The sequence below is a fragment of the Podarcis cretensis genome, assembly GCF_951804945.1.
Source record: "Podarcis cretensis genome assembly, chromosome: 10".
NCBI classification, from domain to species: Eukaryota; Metazoa; Chordata; class Lepidosauria; order Squamata; family Lacertidae; genus Podarcis; species Podarcis cretensis.
Genome location: NC_137179.1, coordinates 71,255,097 through 71,276,926, shown reverse-complemented (window position 1 = coordinate 71,276,926; position 21,830 = coordinate 71,255,097). Strand labels below are relative to the sequence as shown.

Below are 21,830 nucleotides of genomic sequence, written 5' to 3'. Positions count from 1 at the left end.
CAAGCAACTACTACTACTACTGATGCCTCATTATAGACCCAGTTTAGGAGTATCAACAGGCAAGTCTCTAGTTCACTTCTCACCAAAACCATAAGTTCATTAAGTAGTCCTAGGCAAGCCATAATCTTCTAGCCTCTCACCTGCATTATGGGGAAATTACTGAACTACCATGTAGGGTAGGTTGTAAGCATTGTGTGTGAAATATTTTGAATACTCAAAAAGCACTATATTAAATGCCAACCATATTAAACTGCCTAAAAGAACCAATACTAGCTTTAAAACTGTCATGCACAAGGGTAGAATGGGAAAAACCCAAACACAATGCTTCAGTTGCTAGGTAACTCCCCATTCAGGTTCTCTGGTTCCATTTCATTGTTGTAGCTGCTTCCAAACTGGATAGGGAATTGTAGCAAGAAGAATGACCCCCACCCACCACCACAAAAGACAACACCAAATGATTTCACCTGGGATGGGGAGAGAGGGGGGAACAGAAAGCTAGTCCTCAAGTCTAGGTAACCCCTATTTGTGGCCTGCTGGCAAAAATAGTCACTAAACACGGCAACATTTATGTAAATGAAAAATGGATAAAGGGTTAAGTGTAGGTAAAACAGAATAATATTCTACAATCAGTTAATTACAAAAGACTTGTCCTATGGGACCGCTTCTCCTGGTATGCCCCACGGAGGACCTTAAGGTCCATGAATAACAACACTTTGGAGGTCTCAAGCCTCAAGGAGGTTAGATTGGTTTCAACTGACACCTTTCCGCAGGGCCTGCAAGACGGAGTTGTTCTGCCTGGCCTTCGGCTTAGACTCACTCTGACCCCTTATACGGGATTTGGTATATAAATTTTGGCTTGACTTTTTTGCTGGCCCATATAGGACCAGCATGGCTGGCTGGCTCGGGTGAATATCTGATGTTTCCTCCCTTTATGGTCTTGATTTATGGGCTATTACTAAAATGAGGCTGCATTTTAAGCTGTATTTTAATTGTTTGTTTGTTGTTGTTTTTCTTTTCTATTACGTTTTATTGTAATTCATATTTGGTGTTAGCTGCCCTGAGCCCAGCCCTGGCCGGAGAGGGTGGGGTATAAATAAAAATGTATTGTTTTTATTACTATTATTATTATTATCATCTGTACAGCAAAATGCTAAGTTGTACAATATGATTCTAAAGTGCGTTAAAGTATTGACTTTTTAAAATAACATAAATATCAATAGCAATCAGTGAAAATTTTAAATATTAACAGCATGAGCTTAGTATCCAGTTATGCTGGATGGTATGGGACTGCGACAAAATCCCCTTTCAGATTTCTCCCTGTCATGCTTATCTTCCAGGTACAAGAAGACTTTTTTCCATATAAACATTTGCTGCATCTCAGATCACACACATTCAGCTTAAACTAGTATAGCCCTGGTACAGATTATATAACCTTTTCCCGGCAAATGCACACAAATATCCAACAACCACTGCTCTCTCTGGAAGAAAGAGAAAAGTGAAGAAAATTGATTTCACCAGTCAATCTCACAAATTTCAATGGGAGAAATTTAAGCACCTCAAATCAAATTGCATGTATCGCTTAACCAAAGGGGTCATTACAATATAGTTTAAAAAAGGAACCCTAGCATAAAAATAGAAAGCAACCAAAATACATAATTCCTGTATATAAAAAATATTAATTAAACTAATTAAATAAATAAATCACCCCAAGCACCTCTCCACCAGCACACCACACTCATTTGCAGACTTCCCACATCTCATCTAGCAGCACCTTTACCTAACAGCTTTAGCCCAATGTTCCATTTAGAAGCAGACACGTACTGCATTATTTTTCATTTATTGGTAGGCGTAACCTATTTAACAGATTTTTAAAAGCCAGGACATCTGCTTTAGCAGTAAAGAATACCACCTACAGCACCTACTTGACATTTTAGGTAAGCCTTGAGAGGCAGTTTTCTAAAAATAAAGAGGGGGACAATTACCTTGATATTTCCCGCAGATAAACAGTCTGCATAGCTTTCTTCAAGTGGGATTCAATATTTTTCCAAAGTTTGCGTGTGTCACGTTCACTTGCTGTATCACAAACACACAAAAGTAGTATTGATTCAAGATGAACTTTGAGAAGTGTTCAGGTGATACACTGGCTCTTGGATTTAATATAGGTCTACAGATTAAAAGGCACATTTCTTTTGAGATTCTGGTACTGATTATGTTCATAACATCAAACTATAGTATAACTGTTTGTTATGCTGCAAATGTTGCATAATGGAAAAATGTTTTGATAACGGACCGATGGTTTAGCATGATATGCATAAGGTAGAACAAACCTCAGCTTATGCACTCTCCCCTCCTATGCAGATGCGTACAATCTGAGAATAACTGGAACTGCAATCATGGAAATTGTAGAGTTGGAAGGGCCCACAAGGGTCATCCAGTCCAACCCTTTGTAATACAGGGATCTTTTTGTCCAATGTGGGGCTCAAACCCACAACTCTGAGATTAAGAGTTCCATGCCCTACTGACTGATAATTCTATGTCTTATCTGCATCCTTTTAGCTGAAAAGACTCTTCAGTCCTGCCCTTTCCTTGTTAATCAGGTGCAGACAAAGCACCGTCCAATTACCTAACCACTGTTCAAGAGACTTAAATTGCACCATCCCCTCCTTCTCACTCATTCTCTCCGGAAAGCATTCCCCTCTCCTTCCTTGGAGATCAGCCCTATGGGTATAACCAATGTTGCTGTTCAGTTTAGCACAGAGTCCAAAAAGCACACTCGATCGCCTAACTATGATTAGACGACTGAGCCTGCCCATGACCCCTAAAGTATTGCACACCCCATTTCCAACAATGATTACCAATTGTGGTTTGGGGAATACACATAAGACTAACTCCACAGCAAGCCCCAAAACTGAAGGAGAACGATGCCCAAGTGAGAGAGAAGGCAGGAAGAGTAAATCAGCCCAAGGAGCACTTCTGATTTGCCTAATCATGGTCAGAAATATATAAAGACTCAAAGTTTTTTATTGCCTCCTCTCTAGAATCATCCACTATTTATTCATATGAACGAAAAACACTCACCCTTTTGCTGGACCACAGGCTCACAGTACTTGGAAAAATTGAGTGCAGCCTGCAAGACAAGCAGTGGTATAATTGGTATCATCCCACATTTTAAATCCTTACATCCCTGGAATTTGAAAGAGCCCTGGGACACATTTTAAAAATATCCCACCCCTATCCGAAAAGGAGCTGCAACACCCCTCTCCAACCCTGAAGAGAAGCAGCTTACAATGAAATTACATGCAAGAAAAATAAAACAAGAAAATGGTAGATGGATTAGTGGCTGCACAGAGCCATAAAAACAAAATCTTTGGCATGGATAATAAGCAGGACAGTATAATGCCATTATCTGGTAACCTGAAGGTCCTGAATGCATGTCCATATTTTAAGACAGGAATGGGGAACCTTTCAGAACTGTAGCCGCATAACCTAGTGGGCAACTTTCCAATGGTCACATGCTGGGAGTGGGTGCAACAATGGATATAAATATCTTTGTACAGTAGGTTACAGTCCAGCCACATAAAACTCAGAAATTTCTATTTGTGTACCTATTCATCTAGGCGACCAAGAGGCATTAGTACATTTCAAGGATGTTCAGACACAGCAACAATGTCTTTCAGAACCCACTCAGCTGCTGGTGAGAGAGCTGCGTTATTCCAGCCCCTACATGTAGGCAACAGTTACTTTTATGTATGCAGATCAATAATGTGGCTTTGTGAAGGCTGCAAGCTCGCTGAGCTTCTCTTTCTTGTCTGCTGAGCCGACAACCTAGCAACCTACACCTGGTTACATACTGAGAAATAGCACAGAATCCACATGCTATGTTATATAGGACATTCTAAGAATTCCAAAGCCAGCATCAAAAGCACCATGACACCACATTCATTATGAAAACACCAAAGAGATCCCTTACTAGATGTCGGAGCTCCTTCAGGTCCCTGCAGACAGGATAGAAAACTCCTAGCAGAATATTTATATATGCAGCATAAAAATCAAAAGAATACTCCGGAGGATGGTCATGGGACAGAATCTTTTGCAGGTGTCCTGTTTAAAGAAAGAGCATTGAAAAACAAAAAGCTGATGAGCACATCATAGAATTGTTCTCAGGCTAAAAATTATGCAGAGAACAAACAATGTTTGCACACTTTAGATATACAGTTATACTTCAGCAGGAAACACCCCTTTCTTCCAGAGGGCCTGTAATCCCCTCCTGGCAATTGAGCACTGAACACCTTTTAACCAGCTCTGGAAAATCCAGAGTAAGGAGTCTCCAATGTAAAAGAACAGTGATTGCCAAAATCACCATGTCTGGTTTCAGGGGGAAGCTTACATGTTTCCAGTCATCTCTCTTCAAGATAAAGGCACACACTTTCAGACTCAGTCAGCTGTGAGTACAGCAATCAAACCTTAACAAACCCCAAATCAGGCATTTTTAATCAGATCAAACTCCAAGGTTCCCCTTCTGATCAATTTCTCTTTCAGGCCCAGATTTCAGGGTAAGAACAAGTTCTCCATTTCAAATTTGACCCGAGTTGTTAATTCAGTGTAGGTATTGAACTACAGAAAAACATGCACTTTTATGGATTCCAGCTTTAGTCAATACATATTTATAATTTCCAGCTGTCCTATTGTGATATTTAGGGCTGCTTTCATAAGTTGTTGTGCCGCTATGTGTGCCCTAATCATTATGCTATATACCAACCTTAGTTGTTCATTAATTACATAGTATTTTGTTCATAGCTATATTTTTCTGTATTGCTATTTGTAACACTAATGCATTTTAATGTAATCCTTACTGCGTCAAACTTCATCAGTATCTGAATTTAAGAATCTGTGACAAGGCAACAAACAGAGCTACTGTTTACTCTTATGCTTAGGACCTAGTTTAGAACACCAGGAGAGGTGATTTTTTTTCTTTCTAGTTTAGAACACCAGGAGAGGTGATTTTTTTCTTTTCTTCTAAGCTCCATCCCACCCAACCATGAGCATAAAAAGCTCTTTAATATATATAAAAAGCATTTTGCTGGTGACCAGTTCTGGTAGCTACAACAGTGCTGAAAACTTGGTAATGTGATATGCACTTAAAGATAAAGAATTCCAAGATTTGGAAGTTTAACTAGTAACATAATTTTCTCTCACAATGAGTTAGAACCACCCTCCCCAAAAGCTCTGGATTTCACCATCCTTTTCATAAAACCAGGTTAATTCTCTCAAACCAGGAGTTATTAATTCCTTGGACTGCAAGGGGTGTGATGTATGCACACATACAGAAAATAAAGGTACTAATTATTCGTTCTTCAAAATGTAGATGTTAAACATCATCCCAACGCCCATCAAATCCAGTATTCTGTTTGCATCCAAGAGTAACTAGCCAGTTCCCTTTGGAAACTTGGAAGCATGTTGTGGAGAGAAGGTAGCTTGCCCTAGTCAGTTTGCCTCCAGCATCTGATACTCAGGTATACAGCTTTCATTTACAGAGATTTCGTTTAGATATTATGTTTAATAGCCACGAACAACCCAAAACAAGTGTATTGTGTTACCTATGCTGTAGTCCGGAAAAAACAATGGCAATGGTTCAAGGCATCCTGTAGCTGGACGAAGCAGCTCCCACACAATTTCACTAAGAAGGACCACAGTCACATTTCTCTCCGTCTGGAGGACAGGGGTTGGGGAGGGGAGAGAGGGAAAAGGTGACCTTGTAGCTGCGTTTTAGTGACAGAAAAACTTGTGAAGTTTCTTTCTAATTGAAACAAACTCATCTGATTCAGCATTTTATTGCAAATTATTTGCATAATCATAAGACCGTAAGCAGCCTAATCAAGCAGCTAATACATCTGCATTTTTAAAAATCCAGTTCTTCTATTGTTGTGTACTATGGCATTTAAGCTAAATAGGGCTGCACATCTTAATTGTCAGGAAGGAGGCTTGTGTTTGCTTGAAAAAGCTTGACTCTTAAATTATTAAAATCTTAGTAAGATAAATGGACAGTCCATCCGTTGGTCAGTTGCTTTCACAACATGCCTATGAGCTCAGTTGAGACATAGCATTTTCAGTCTTCAAATCATTGCTCCCTCCTTTCTTGTGCAAGTTCCCTGCAACAGCATGTTCCTAGGACTGTAGCTTGAAAATGAGGGACACAGCATCTGAATTGAGACTTCCTTATCATAGAATTGCAGAGTTGGAAGTGACCCTGAGGACCATCTAGTCCAGTGTTGGCCAAACTTGGCCCTCCAGCTGTTTTGGGACTACAATTCCCATCATCCCTGACCACTGGTCCTGTTAGCTAGGGATGATGGGAGTTGTAGTCCAAAAACAGCTGGAGGGCCAAGTTTGGCCACCACTGATCTAGTCCAACCCTCTACTTCTGAGCAGACATATATAGGATTCCAGCCTCAGTTATTTTGAATTTACTACCCTACAGTTTCTAACAATACAGATTCGAAGGCATCAGTTTACACTAAGGGCAACTCCACTGAGAACCAGAAGATCAGGAATCTAGGCTTCTATAATCAAATCCATATCACTTCAGGAACTATAAATGCAGATTTATAAGTGTTTTCACCTATGGAATCAGAGGCGCCAATTGCTGTTCAGGCCTGAATTATTCGGAGGGAGAGAAAATATGTCTCTTCTCTCTCAAGATACTCAAGGAGCTTTACAGATAAAGGTAAAGGGACCCCTGACCATGAGGTCCAGTTGTGACCGACTCTGGGGTTGCGGCTCTCATCTTGCTTTATTGGTCGAGGGAGGCGGCGTACGGCTTCCGGGTCATATGGCCAGCATGACTAAGCCGCTTCTGGCAAACCAGAGCAGCGCACAGAAACACCGTTTACCTTCCTGCCGGAGTGGTACCTATTTATCTACTTGCACTTTGATGTGCTTTCGAACTGCTAGGCTGGCAGGAGCAGGGACCGAGCAATGGGAGCTCACCCTGTTGCGGGGATTCGAACCGCAACCTTCTGATTGGCCAGCCCTAGGCTCTGTGGTTTAACCCACAGCATCACCCACGTCCCAAGGAGCTTTACAGACATATAATAAAGTGAGGGAGGCAAAGGCTTTTTAATACCTTTTAACTTACCTACCAAGATTTTAAGGCACTTGTCCTAATCTAGCGGCTGAGTATCACATGAAAACAAAGGCATTTCCCATTATTAAGAGAAGAGTTTATGTTTTCAAATCTCACCTTCACAATATGACCTTGCTACATATATCAGTTTCTGAATTAGGATCAATTAGCTTTTCAAGCCTCTTTTGCATATCACTATTGTTCATCATCACAAAGAGAATGATAGGTGTGTAGCCATCCTTCCCAAGAGCAGGTCCAGGAATTTTCCAACAAGTTGATCTCTAATTATTCTCCGGGTAGGAGAGTTAAGGAGTCTTGTCTGTTTTTCACAATACTCCTTGGCTCCTACCCTACCAGCAAGATATAAGAATCATGCACTATGCTTCTCTAATCCACTTGAATTGCTGCAAAAGCCAGCATCAATCCAAAGCAAAACACATTTCTTCCCTGCAGTCGAAGTCTCACATTTGTTACAGTCACATTTGTTACAGTTCATCAGATTATTGCAAAAGAAACACATGAAAGTGCCAAAGCAAGCAACACGCGCATTCTCCATTCCAGTGTGCTACCAAGATTAATGCACATCTACAAAAAATGATCAGTACCGTTTATCAGGTTCCTGCATGTACGGGAAACTGGCAGGAAGAGCAACCCTGAACTAGCATTTCAAATGCTCTAGGAGCATATCGTGAACCTCCCTGTCCCAGAAAACAAAAGCAAGGCAAGCTGTAACAAGCAACATGAAACATCTACTTTACACAACATAATTCCAAGGCAGAAAGGGGACAATGATGATTCCCTTGTCTCCAACACTGGACCACTGTACACATCACAATGGTTATTGGTTTACCATGAATGAACTGAAGGCTCCAGTATTGCTCCTCCCACAGCACAAGTGGGAGCCAGCTGTTTTATAGAATGCAGCTGGGGAATGAAGAAACCCATCCCAAAAGAAAAAAGTTAGTTTCTTCAAGCTGTGGTGGGTAAGGATGCCTCCAGGTGAGCAAGAAAGCAGTGTACTGTAACTGGAAGAGGGATGGTACTTCTTTCTTTCTTAATGCCCCAGAGTTGCACTGAATAGTGGATTCACCGTATTTCACTGCAGAAATTGGCTCATTGAACCTACATAGTACATACTGGAAATTTGTTTTATAAGAACCGCTAAAGTGAAGTCGCTCATAGAATCATAGAATCATAGAGTTGGAAGAGACCACAAGGGCCATCGAGTCCAACCCCCTGCCAAGCAGGAAACACCATCAGAGCACTCCTGACATATGGTTGTCAAGCCTCTGCTTAAAGACCTCCAAAGAAGGAGACTCCACCACACTCCTTGGCAGCAAATTCCACTGTCAAACAGCTCTTACTGTCAGGAAGTTCTTCCTAATGTTTAGGTGGAATCTTCTTTCTTGTAGTTTGGAACCATTGCTCCGTGTCCGCTTCTCTGGAGCAGCAGAAAACAACCTTTCTCCCTCCTCTATGTGACATCCTTTTATATATTTTATATAAGGATCCCTTGGTCAATTTACTTACCAGTTCTTGTAGTCGAAGGAAACCTGGCAAGAGGTTTGTTTCTAGTTCCCTCAGCTGCTCTGCTTTATCCAAAACCTTTAAAACCAAAGAGAAATTTTATTACACAAAAGTAACTCATAAGCAATTTAAAAAGTTTGAATTACTTAAGTCCACTGATTTCCAGCGAGGCTACTCTGAGTAGGATTAATGTTGGTTATCACTTTATATATAAACATGGGATCCTAATCCAAAGAGGAAAATACAATGGTGGATGAATAGACAGCAGGAAAGTGGGATTGAATGTGGTGGGGTGGAATTAAGAGTAACAGAGGTCAGCTGAAAAGGATAGTTAGGGAGTAGGACAGAGTTAGAGGAGCTGAAAGCTAAACAAACTAAGAATAATCAGGGAGAGTTAAGCTGTTAAAGAGAATTGTTATGCTAAAACTATGTGTTCTTATCAAATTACCAATAGTACTAGATATTATTTTCCACAAATAAATATATTTACAGAGTTCTACAATTAAGGAGGGTGACCTGAGGAAGACTACATTAGGAGATTTCACTCCACACAGTGCCTTTTAATCACAGAGCCAAGTTTATAAAAGACTCTCTACACATTAATAGGCAGTGGCAGCAAATTATTTGGAGGACTATTAAGGGATGTTTGCACTCAATGGGCCACCTAAACAAATTATGCATTCATTTATTTCTCTGTAACAAAATGTATATACCAAATGATTGCAATAAAAACTCTAGGTGGGCCTTAAAGATATTGGCAAACACTTTATACAGAACTTTACGTATGCCATCTAAGTAATCCTTTTAACAACACTGTCAAGGAATAGCATACTAAACGTCCTAGATTCAATCCCTGGCATCTCCAGGTAGAACTGGAAATGTCCTCTGGCTGAAACCTTGGAGAGCAGCTTTGTCTCTAGTATAGACAATAGAGAGCAGCTTCCTATATTCCTGCTCCTTCTATGACCGCCATACTGAGATTGGGGGCGGTGTGGTTGTGTGTTATGGCTTGGCTAAGGCCACCTGGTGGATTCAACAGGGAAAAGGTCACATTAACTGTTCTGCTACACCAGCTCTTATGTGTTAAAGATAACTAGACTGATGAATTGCAATTCCAAACACAGGAGAGAAGAAACACGAAGGACACATTGTTCTCAACGCAGGTATAAACACCAAGTTTTATTGGCACCATCCTTCACCGGGGAAAATGAATCATTTTGAGCCTCATGATTAATCATGATTGTTCACTACCTGTTCTTGGATTAAGAGAAGCATTTAGAAGCCACTGAAGAGACCATCCATTTATCTTAATTTTCACTGAATTAATTGAGGCTGAAATATCTTGCGTTATTTACGAATGAAACGAAATAGCATAGATTAGTTTTGCCAGCTTGTGCTACCAGAACGCAAGTTCTTCCATCAATCTCCATTTAAACCGCCCCAGAATAAATCCAAAGACACAGGTTAATTCACATAAATTGATTTCTTCACCACTCTTGTCTATTTTCATGCACAGCAAAATGAAATGCTCTAATTTAACACTTAATTGTTCTTATTTACCAACATCTTACCCAATAAAATTGATCATTCTGCAATATTTAATGTCCTGCCCTAGTATTTTATTATCTATTTTCAAGTAATTTCAAATATTACGATAAGCAACATTATTAATTCCCAAAAATTGATTCTAAAACCAGTTAAGTCAAGAGTTGCCCCGCTGTAACATGCTTATCTGACAGCAGTAATCTTTCAGAATCTCACACCACATTTTTAGCACTTAACTATGCTCATTTTATGAGCATAAATTTTATGCTCATTTTATGGTGCTGGAGGAGACTCTTGAGAGTCCTATGGACTGCAAGAAGATCAAACCTATCCATTCTGAAGGAAATCAGCCCTGAGTGTTCACTGGAAGGACAGATCCTGAAGCTGAGGCTCCAGTACTTTGGCCACCTCATGAGAAGAGCAGACTCCCTGGAAAAGACCCTGATGTTGGGAAAGATGCAGGGCGCAAGGAGAAGGGGACGACAGAGGACGAGATGGTTGGATAGTGTTCTCGAAGCTACAGTGGTGCCTCGCAAGACGAAATTAATCCGTTCCGTGAGGCTCTTCGTATAGCGGTTTTTTCATCTTGCGAAGCAAGCCCATTGACAGCTTAGCGGATTAGCGCTATTAGCGGTTTAGCGGCTTTTAGCGATCAGCTGTTAAACGGCTTATCAGCGGATCAGCTGATAAGTGGCTTAGCGGCTTAGGAAAATGGGGGGGGGGAGGAGGAAAAACCCGCAGGAACTCGCAAGACATTTTCATCTTGTGAAGCAAGCCCATAGGGAAATTCGTTTTGCGAAGCGCCTCCAAAACGGAAAACCCTTTCGTCTAGCAGGTTTTCCGTCTTGCGAGGCGTTCGTCTTGCGGGGCACCACTGTACTAGCATGAGTTTGACCAAACCGCGGGAGGCAGTGGAAGACAGGAGTGCCTGGCGTGTTCTCGTCCAGGTGGTCACGAAGAGTCAGACACAACTAAACGACTAAACAACAACAAATGCTCATTTTTCCTGAAGAAAATGGAGGAGGTCCTTTGATGTACTTTGTTTAAATGCATAAAGATACTGTACATTTAAGTAAGCATTTCCTTGACTTCCCACTTGGCACTAATTCTTACACTAGAAGGGTGGGAGTCTTCAACGTAGGAAGATCTCTTCCACCAATAGCAACTGTCTGAATACCGGACAAGATGACATGGGTCCTTCTCTGCTGGGCAATGATTGGGTGTGAAGAACCCATACAATTGGCCACACCCACCTGCAGCAGTATGGGATTTTTGCACCAGGAAGCAGTAAAGGGGAAGTCTCCCTTGAAAATAAGGAATTACTTTACTTTCTACCACCCACTCACCTTGTCGCTACTACCAGCATTATTTTTGATAACATACACCCAAGAGACACAGTCAGAAAACACAATGTCAAATTCACTACCTCTGAATTCAAAGACATTAAGTGAGCCAAAGATGTTGGGCGCACTCACTAACTTTTTTGGCTGTTTATTTAAACAGCAGACTTGCCTGCCATATCACAAACAGCCGTAGAAACATGCCTCAGTTTCAACAGTAATTTACCATGTGGAATATGGTGCTTCTGGCTTGAGAAACCATTGTTGAAAAACTCCCTTGAAGGTGCATGGTTCTTTGGGAAATGGCCAGAACTAACTACAGGCTAATTCATATTTATAGGTGCCACCTCGTAAGTGTCCCACACGAGTAGTGTGGAGCGGCCATCAGGCAGTCCTGATTGTGAAATTTGCCAACGTACAGAGTGTGAACATGGCCGCGGCAATCTATGCATTCCTGCAATTGGGCAACTCATTGGAGCCGTGTGTGCAGCTTCCAGAAGGTGGCACCAGCTTTACATGCGAGCTCTTCTAAGCCAGTCACAATAGGATTGCTCTTAACGTGAGCCAGTCTTCAACTTAATGTACACAGCCTTTTTCATCTTAGCCTTCAGCCAAACGCCAGGGCAAACACCTGTCTCAAAATTTTTTGGAATAGCACTTGGGTTTGGGACTTTGGTGAGCCTGTAATGACAAGAAGCAGGGCAGCCACGAAGAATACCTCCCTTATGTGCATTAGCCAACCATCTCCCTTACAACCAGTTTAGAGCTACAAAACCTGGGTTTAAATATCAAAGCAGGACTGCAGGACAATGCACATATCCTCTTCCCTGATGATAAGCACATTCTCACAGTATAGGAGCAAAGCCAGGTCCACTTTAACCTCCTTTGAAGACATTCACATAAACCACGGAAGAGGATCAGAAGGAAAGCACAACAGGAGTGGTAGAGTCAATCCCACAGCCCACTCCCAAAACCAGAGATCAACAATAGGCCTGAACAGAGCCTTAGGAACAAAGGAAACTGCCTTATACCAGGTCACACCAATTTTCTCCCTAGCCTAATACTGTCTGCTCTGGCCAGAAGTGACTCTCCAGGATATCAGGCAGAGATCTTTTGTATCAGTTGTGGTCCTTTTAACTGGAGCTACCCAGGATTGAATCTAATAACTTCTCTATGCAAAATATGTATTCTATCGCTAAGCTACAAAGTCCAATATTATTTTCACTGGAGATCAGTGTGACAGAAATCAGGGGGCTCATACCCACGTAAGCATACATAAGTTTGCAGCCATAAGGGCACAAAACATGACAGTAAAGCCATAGTATAATTACAAAAGTCAGGAGTTAATCCACCATTATAATAGCCAATGTTTAATAGGTATCTGAACGTGTTTCAAAACGTATTCACAGATTTTTATTAGACTCCAGGATGGGCAGTGTACTAGTAGCTTGCTGAATAGAACACCAAAGGAGGGAATGTGGGGTAGGGTGGCGGTGAAGTTACAAGTTGCTCAAAATTAACATAAAATTTTCAGTGTGATATTACTTTCTCAGTTTTCCTCAGAGGTTCAGAATGAGATCTTTCTCTTGAAAGGAATTCATCTATTCCCACTGTGTATCCATTAACGAGTGTTTCTGCATTAACTATTTTTCATACAAAGTAGTACAATAATCTTTCACCCACATTTCCTTTCTCCTCCATCTACTCTTCACAGACTATGTAGAATTATGTTGCCCAATTAATTTTTCATTGCTCTAGTTATACGTACACACTACATTATTTATTCAAGTGCGCTTAAAGCTTTTACAACAAAAAACCCAGATTTTCATCTTGCCCCTAGACTATAAGATTCATAAAATTAACAGCCTGTTATTCAAAGGAGCTAATTCCCCTCCCCAAACCACAAACTTTATGCTAGCCTACCCAAACCTTCCCATTTACATTAGCTGCCCCACTTAATAGTGTTATAGTACAAACCCTTCAGTAACAGTTAGTTGGTTGTCTGAGTTGATAATGTTTGTTCCCCTTCCCACACTTGGCTAAAATAAACATTGGTATGTTCTAGTATCCTCATTCACCTTTACATAATCAATTATTAAATCAGGGAGTTTAAAAAGCTGCCACGGAGAGCCTTATGATTCCTTGGAAGTAAATATGAGATTGCTCAATCAGAAGATCACAATGGTGGACAAACGTTTCTAAAAGGCACCACCACTTCCATTCTAATATACAGCTGCACTAAAGTTTTAGATGTGTTCTAGGCTGTATTCTTAGTTCACGTTAGGCAATGGAGAGGTCAAACTGGCCAGAACAGTGTCCTACATGAATGGGCACCTTAGAGCTAGAGTGAACAGAAGTTGGATCTCTGGATGCAATGAAGCTGACCAGCAAGAATTTCTGACTCCCAGTTGCTCAACAAACAAAATGGATTCCACAATCCTGAATTCAGCCCAGTGCTGACCTAGAGCATGACTCCTGCAATATGTGGGATGTTCCTTAACAAGCAAGACAGTGCAGGAAAAGTTTTGGTTGGATGAAAATTTTCCCTTCCAGTGCCAAAGGAAGACAACCTCTGGGTCTACCTCAAAACATTAAGGTAAGAATGGGAAATCTATTTAATTTCCATTGCCAACAGAAGCTTCAACAGTCTTGAAAGCTGCTACTGAACTCATAAAGCAGTTGGGTTTTGTTTACCATAAGTTGTGAAGAAACTTCCTAAATGGATGGTGGCAATGTATAGAAAACACTTTAAAAAGTAGTTGAACTTGTCTGCTCTATCTAAAGAACAATCTTCCTAAATTCTAAAATTACTGAAGATGATCTCAAGCTAGCTATAAAAAACCCTGAAAACCAATAAAACATCAGGTGTAGATGGGTTTTCTTAAAATTTCTACAAGAAGTTTAAAGAACTTACGGGAGGAAGAGGAAGCCCACCTGCCGCTGCCAAGGAGACGGGCCTGCTTCAGTCGCCTTAGCAACTGCCTTCTTCCTCCTCCCCGCCTCCTTTAAAGGTAAAGGTAAAGGTACCCCTGCCCGTACGGGCCAGTCTTGCCAGACTCTGGGGTTGGTGCGCCCATCTCACTCAAGAGGCCAGGGGCCAGCGCTGTCCGGAGACACTTCCGGGTCACGTGGCCAGCGTGACATCACTGCTCTGGCCAGAGCCAGAGCCAGAGCCGCACACGGAAACGCCGTTTACCTTCCCGCTGGTAAGCGGTCCCTATTTATCTACTTGCACCCGGAGGTGCTTTCGAACTGCTAGGTTGGCAGGCGCTGGGACTGAGCAGCGGGAGCGCACCCCGCCGCAGGGATTTGAACTGCTGACCTTTCGATCAGCAAGCCCTAGGCGCTGAGGCTTTAACCCACAGCGCCACCTGCGTCCCCGCCTCCTTTACGAAACTGTAAAACACCATCATATTGCTGGCGGTGTATTACAATGTTGGAAAGCACATATCACCCAGCCCTAAACCCAGGTGACCTTTCAAACTTACCACATACAAAGTTTGATTCTGCAGATCAGGTGTCATAGTTGCCTGCTTAAATAAACGTATGAAATCGTTGAACGTATCACAGAATGGAAGAGGATATTCTTCCTTAGAGGAAAGGCTTTGTAACTGTCTCAAAATTTCTTCTAGAAGTAGTCTTGAAGTGAAACATTCAACACAGTTCACAAACACATGAGGCAGCTAAGGAGAAAGAAAATCGCATTAATGCTGTTACAAGAATTTGCAGAGAATACCACCAGCAGGTTTTGTTTGTTTTTTTGCTTTTTTTAAAAAAGAAAAAACCAACAACCTGAGAGATTCATTCACATTTCTTGACATAATTACTTCTCAATGAGGATTGCTTGCTAACAAACATGCAAGCATTTCAGTACTAAATATTGAATGATTGGACTTCATGTATTAAGTCGAAATAATTATTACATTTGCTGCCATTTCAATGTATTCTACACACAGTGGGAAGTTCATGAAAGTGAATCCAATATACAACTACAGTGGACCCTCGGGTTATGTTACCTTCGGGTAACGTAACTTTCAGGTTGCGAATGCAGCAAACCTGGATGTGTATACTTTTGGGTTTTGCCGCGCGTGCATGTGCAGAAGCACTCTGCACGTACTCAATTGTGCCCCATGCATGCGCAGAAGGGCACCTCTGGTTACAAAGCTTTTGGGATACGGCCAGGCCTATGGAATGGATCCCATTCATAGCCAGTATTTTACAATGTCAACCACAAATTCACCACCACTCCCTCTAGCTGTAAACAAGGTTAGAGAAAGTTAAGGAGAACATGGCACAAAAGCAGCAACAACATTATCTGACAGGCCCCCAAATGAGGACCATAGAGCATCACAGGACAAGTTGAGAGAGGCTAAAAAGATGTTAAAACCCACAATATGATCCAACCGAAACATTAAAATTACTTAATATGAATTGTTAATATATGGTTTAAGCACAGCATGAAGCTGAAACCAATACGCTTTTGCTTAGTTCACTCTTGTTCTGAAGAGTTAGCCCTTGTCTTATCATTCATGTCACCTCAACCCCACATGGATCATCAACAGGGCCAGCACAAGACATATTGATGCCTGAGGCACAGTAGCATTTGACACTCCCCTCCCAAAGCCACTCAAAGTCAATCAAGTTATTTTGGCACCTAAGGCACAAAAGCTCACAAGGGCCTCTCCTGCTCCCTGCCAGTAAACATACAATAATAAATTAAGCAACTAACCATCTGCTGCCCTTTCATGACAGACAAAATAAATTACCTGAAGTGGCCACTTTCAGATATGCCTAATGATAGGGCTGGACATGTACTGTCACTATAGCCAGTACCTGAGACTGCCAGAGGCAGGGCAAATGCAGAAGTACAACAGTACTAAGTTACAGTTGATTTGTAGGGGCAAACAGAGCTTTGCTTCCTTGTATTCATTGCTGCATAAGCCTAGGCCCAATGTACCAAGTTATCTGGGGACAGTCAAGAATGGTTTTCTTGAGGAAACAGGAAAGGTGAACAAACTGATGGTTTCAGAGGATTTTTAAAAACAAAACTTGAAAGCATTTCCCAATATACAAAATGAATCCATTATTCTTCTTACCTCTAAGGTTTTCAGAAGAGTCTGCATCACATACGTCTTCCCACTGGATGTGTGTCCATAGATAAAAAGGGATGGGAAGCTCAAATGCTGACGCTGGACAAAAATTATATATATATATATTTAGTGTTTGTTTTATTTCTTTTCTTTTCAAGCACACTGGCCTTTCTTCAATCAAAAGATGTACAGAACTTTGACTCATCAAGTTTTGGGCTAGATGAAAAGTTGCAGAATGAAGGGTTCGCTAAAAATGCAGCAGCTAAGATCCACCAGGACAGCTTATCCCTTTGATTTTATAATCCATCAAATACAAGGAAGTTCGGTTCAAAAGAATGACTGGCCTGAAGCCCAGCACTGAAACTCCCAAGACATTGCAAGTCAAGAGATTGGCCTGTTCAGTAACAGTACCCAAGGCTCCATGACAGAAAGCCTTTAATATGGAGCATACGGATAGCTTTTCAAAAACATCATTGTGACAGTTGGTAATTGTAAGCTGCTTCGAAAGCCAATCGCAGCTAAAAGCAAGAAACAAATACAATAAACTTGTTGAGTCATAGGCCATGTTCACACATTAACAGTAAGTCAAGAACCTTGGCGGAATTAGCCATACTGTGCACAAGCTACGTAATGGTGCATGCAGCCCAATCACTCGCTTCACACAAGCAGGTAAACGTACTAGTTAGGAGACAACTTCTGAACCCAAGTGCTGGGAGGGCAACTGCTTGGGTGCTGGGAAGGGCGCCAGGGCTATGAGGGGATTGATAAAGCAGAGAGTCTGTGTGCAGATGTTTTGTGTGCTTGTGCTTACTGAATGGGATGGGTGGTTTTTTCAATATATGCAGTGCAGGGGGAGTAGGCTGAGTGAAACTGTTTTGGGATGATCTTCCAGTTAACATGGTTTCTAAGAAATGGCTTTGTGATCTGGAGTTCCTAGGTGAGTTACTTGTCTTTTAGCCTCACTAGTGACCAGCTATGCCCACCACAGTGGCCGTTTTGTGAATGAGCCTGCCCCCCACCATGGCAGCCAACACAATTTTGCAGAACTCCAAATGTGCTCGCAGGCTCTGCAAAATTGGAGACACCAGAACTAAATAGAGAATGCTTTTTCAGTATGTGGTTAAATACCCTTAAAGAGAAAATAAGTCAATGATTTGCACTTCTGAGGTCCTGGCACTTAACTGCATAATCTCTCACTCTCTCTCTCCTTAGCAAGAAACTTCCTATTTTTTTCAATTTACAGAAAGAGTTGCATATCCAAACCACTGGTTATTAAGTTAATATCTTGCTTCTTAACCATTTTTAAATATTTTCTGGAAATTGTTCTGAGTTGCTTTTCCAGTCCACAAGCTGAGAAAGTCTTAATGTACTGCATGATGTACTGCAAATACAGCAAAATGATAATTGTACAGGTTCGTAAACTTACATGCTGACAAGCGATTCATGATGGTAACAAGAGGAAGAAGGGTGATTCCTAATGAATCAATCCAAAACCCACATTGGAATTCATAGTTTTATTGTTCATCCAATCTTCAGTCAATAAACACTTTATGTATGGTAGGGCAGCTGGTCTGAACACACTTATCACTCATACAAAAAAACTTCTTTAGTGATGTATATGCACATCTGTACTAAATTCTTCCAATCCTTCCATGTAAAAAAGGCTGACTGCTAAATTCCGGGGTATCACATGTACAGATGTATGCATGTACTGTATTCATTGCTGTGTACACGACAGGATGATGAGTGGCTACTGTCCCACCTCACATACAGATTTGCTAAATCTGATATTGTGTACACTGGCCCCACAATGAGTAGTTTTCTAAACAATGAAATTTCAAATTCAATCAAATTATGTATCACTTCACACAGAAGGGGTCCTGAAATGATTTACAAAACCCTACAGAACACTGTGGGAGGCAGTGGAAGACAGAAGTGCCTGACGTGCTCTGGTCCATGGGGTCACGAAGAGTCGGACACAACTAAACGACTAAACAACAACAACACAGAACAAAATCCATTAAAATGAAGCAAAAATACAGCTATTCACCCACAACAAAAACCACCCAACATAAACATGTGACCTCCTGCCACCTTATCAAAGGTTCTGTTTCAGTAAGGTATTTCCAGCAGTTATTCATTCGTTCTCTGCAACACTAACTATTTAAAGCAAATAACCGTATATTGGCAATTTTCAATGCATCAAAAGTTATTTTAATTGTTGAGGGCAATATAAACACTCAACAAGGAAAAAGCAACACCACACACAAATCATTACTACTGCTTGGGAATGAAGCAAAAGAAAAATAGAAAAAAAATCTGTTTTGAAGATACAATGCTACCTGTAGACATGTTCCTGTAACAACTGTTCAGACACAAGTATATTGTACGCAGTGATAATTTTAAAGATAAACTGGTAAAAGAAAGAGTATAAAACGATAAAAATGTTTCTGGAATGAAACCATTTGAAAAACTACTACATCCACGTTTTTCAGTTAACTAAGTTCAAGCTAAATGCCTGGGTAGACCAACAAGTGCTGCAATGTTTCCTGAAGGCAGGGTTGAAAAATTCATTCTTCAGGGATTACTAGGAGAATCCCTGGAAATTACTGAGATAATCAAAATCATCTCCATGGTTGAAAAATGTAACCTTTCATTTAAAAACAATCTGCACGTCTAGCACTCATGCTGAATACATCAGTACAGCAAGCTTCAGAAGACTGTCAGACAAAATTAAATGCCGCAGCAGACTGCCGACATCAATTTCCATACCGTGAACCAAATGACACATTATTCTCCTTAACGGCTTGTAGGGATATTATATTTAATTACAGATAAAGGTAACAACTTCAACTATGCCACAGCCCATATTAATCAATACAGGAGTTGCTGCTTATATAAGACAGGAGAGGGGAATAGCAGAGTATTACTCTCACAGTTTCTGCTTGAAGCGATGCTCTTCCCATTATTAACATAAGCCAAAGAATGTTTGTGTTTAAAAAAGACCTTTTGCATAAAGAATGAGCTGTGAGCCAAGAATTCCCCACTTCATATCTCACCTATCATGAATCCATACATAGGCCACTATCTTTTTGGCAGTGTGCCCCATTTGAAATACGAGGATAATGTTGCCCTACTTAGCATACTTAGCATTTATAAGGATATTAACATTCTGCAAGTAAGTTAGAAAGCACTACATGAAGATAGCTCTTTGTATAACAATTTTCCTGCCAAGGAAAGAATGCATTTCACGGAAGTCCCATACACTGTAAAAAAAATCTGGAACGTGTTCTAACACCACAGGTGATGTGTAGTAGTAGTCAGGCACACTGGGTCTTACCATTTCTAATCCGAACTGAGAAGGCATTCTAGAACGAACACATCATAGTTCCCTATAGCTACAGCACAGGAAAAAGGTCAGTACAGTGGAACCTCAGTTTTCGAATGTCTCTGTTGACAAACGTTTTGATTTTCGAACGTCATAAACCCGGAAGTAAATGCTTCAGTTTTCGAACACTTTTCGGAAGTCGAACATGCACGTTTTGAGTTTTCTGTATTGTTTTTTTTCCATTTTAAGGCTTCTGTATTGAGTTTTGCTTTTCAAACGTTTCAGAACTCAAACAGTCTTCCAGAACAGATTACATTTGAAAACCGACGTCCCACTGCCTTTCAGGAAATCTTGGTCCTCTGATAACTTTTTTTCAAATTAAGGAATTCCTGGTAACCATCGAGATACCACAAAGTCTCCACAAACACAGCTGGAGATACAGAGTATGTGGAGTACTTAAGGAACAGCACTACATAAATAGTACGCATTATTCCCTAATTACCTATTCAGATAAATAAATGTCAAAAGAAGGCCTTGTTTGTACATTAGAATTTAACAGAATCACTACTGAGTTTTGTATGGCAACCTTTAAAAAAAAGGAAAAAAAAGGCCTGACTAGTCTACATTTTCTTGTAAACTCCTACTGGTAGCCAGGGGAAGAAAAGCAGCAATACAAAACTGATACATTAAAAACAACCATAACTGCATTTCTTTGCACTTAAGAGAGGCGTGCATGAGTTAATCCCTTGTGTTATGAAAAAACACATGTGGTTAACTCAGGTATGTATCTCTGAGTTCCAAGAACTCCTAAAGGACATGCTAAGGTAATAGTAAAGACTTGCTAAAGGACACAGAGACCTTCAGTTAAAGTAAAATTTGAACCCAGGCCTTCCTGGGCCAACTGTGGTATATCCACTTCAGCTTTACTACCCGTCAGGAGCAAAAAAACAAAAACAAAACACCGTTTTCTTGTCCAGTAAGAAGTATCTTGCCTGAAAAGCAGACTTTGAATAAAAAAAAATAAGGCCAAGTATCTTAAAGGGCAATTAGAAAAAGAAAATTAGAAAGTGCTACCTCTCCAAAGATTGATAACAAGGTGGACACTTGAGATTCCCGAAAAAGCACCAAGCTTTCCAAGCGAAGTAACGTCGCTTCTGGATATTCTGGATGTTTGAAAACAGGCATTTTAACTTCTGTGTCTTGCAACGTCCAGGATTGCGGAGGTGGGCAAGGTCTGTTAAGGGAAACATGAAGCGACAAACTGATTCTCACGTTATAGCATAGCGTTTCAGCAGCAACAGTAGTAGTAATAATAATAATAATAATAACTGAAGTAAATACTGCAGCCCAACCAATCGTCCAGCTGAAGCCCAAGATGACAGCGGTCTGGGCCATAGTAAAAAAAAAAAAAATAAATGTGAGATTATCCCCACTAATTTGTAGCCAGGTATTTATGGCACGAAATTAAAAGACGCCTGCTTCTTGGGAGAAGGGCAATGACAGGCCTAGACAGCATCTTGAGAAGTAGAGACATCACCTTGCCAACAAAGGTCCGTATAGTTAAAGCTATGGTTTTCCCAGTAGTGATGTATGGAAGTGAGAGCTGGACCATAAAGAAGGCTGATTGCCGAAGAATTGATGCTTTTGAATTCTGGTGCTGGAGGAGACTCTTGAGAGTCCCATGGACTGCAAGAAGATCAAACCTCTCCATTCTGAAGGAAATCAGCCCTGAGTGCTCACTGGAAGGACAGATTGTGAAGCTGAGGCTCCAGTACTTTGGCTACCTCATGAGAAGAGAAGACTCCCTGGAGAAGACCCTGATGTTGGGAAAGATGGAGAAGGGGACAACAGAGGACGAGATGGTTGGACAGTGTTCT

At 40.9% G+C, this 21,830-nt stretch overlaps 1 protein-coding gene across 1 annotated transcript in view; it reads right to left on the bottom strand.

Moving 5' to 3' along the window:
• The window catches only part of ORC5 (origin recognition complex subunit 5), a 65,356-nt gene extending 44,156 nt beyond the window's left edge, over window positions 1-21,200 (bottom strand). Inside the window, exons 1-8 of the mRNA XM_079993677.1 lie at window positions 21,028-21,200; window positions 16,632-16,724; window positions 15,024-15,218; window positions 8,654-8,728; window positions 5,598-5,709; window positions 3,971-4,101; window positions 3,079-3,127; window positions 1,983-2,073 (exon numbers count right to left, since the gene is read on the bottom strand). Coding sequence (XP_079849803.1) covers window positions 1,983-2,073; window positions 3,079-3,127; window positions 3,971-4,101; window positions 5,598-5,709; window positions 8,654-8,728; window positions 15,024-15,218; window positions 16,632-16,724; window positions 21,028-21,138 — 857 coding nt within the window. The 5' untranslated portion in view covers window positions 21,139-21,200. The remainder of the gene's footprint in view (window positions 1-1,982; window positions 2,074-3,078; window positions 3,128-3,970; window positions 4,102-5,597; window positions 5,710-8,653; window positions 8,729-15,023; window positions 15,219-16,631; window positions 16,725-21,027) is intronic.
• Window positions 21,201-21,830: the final 630 nt, after the last annotated feature.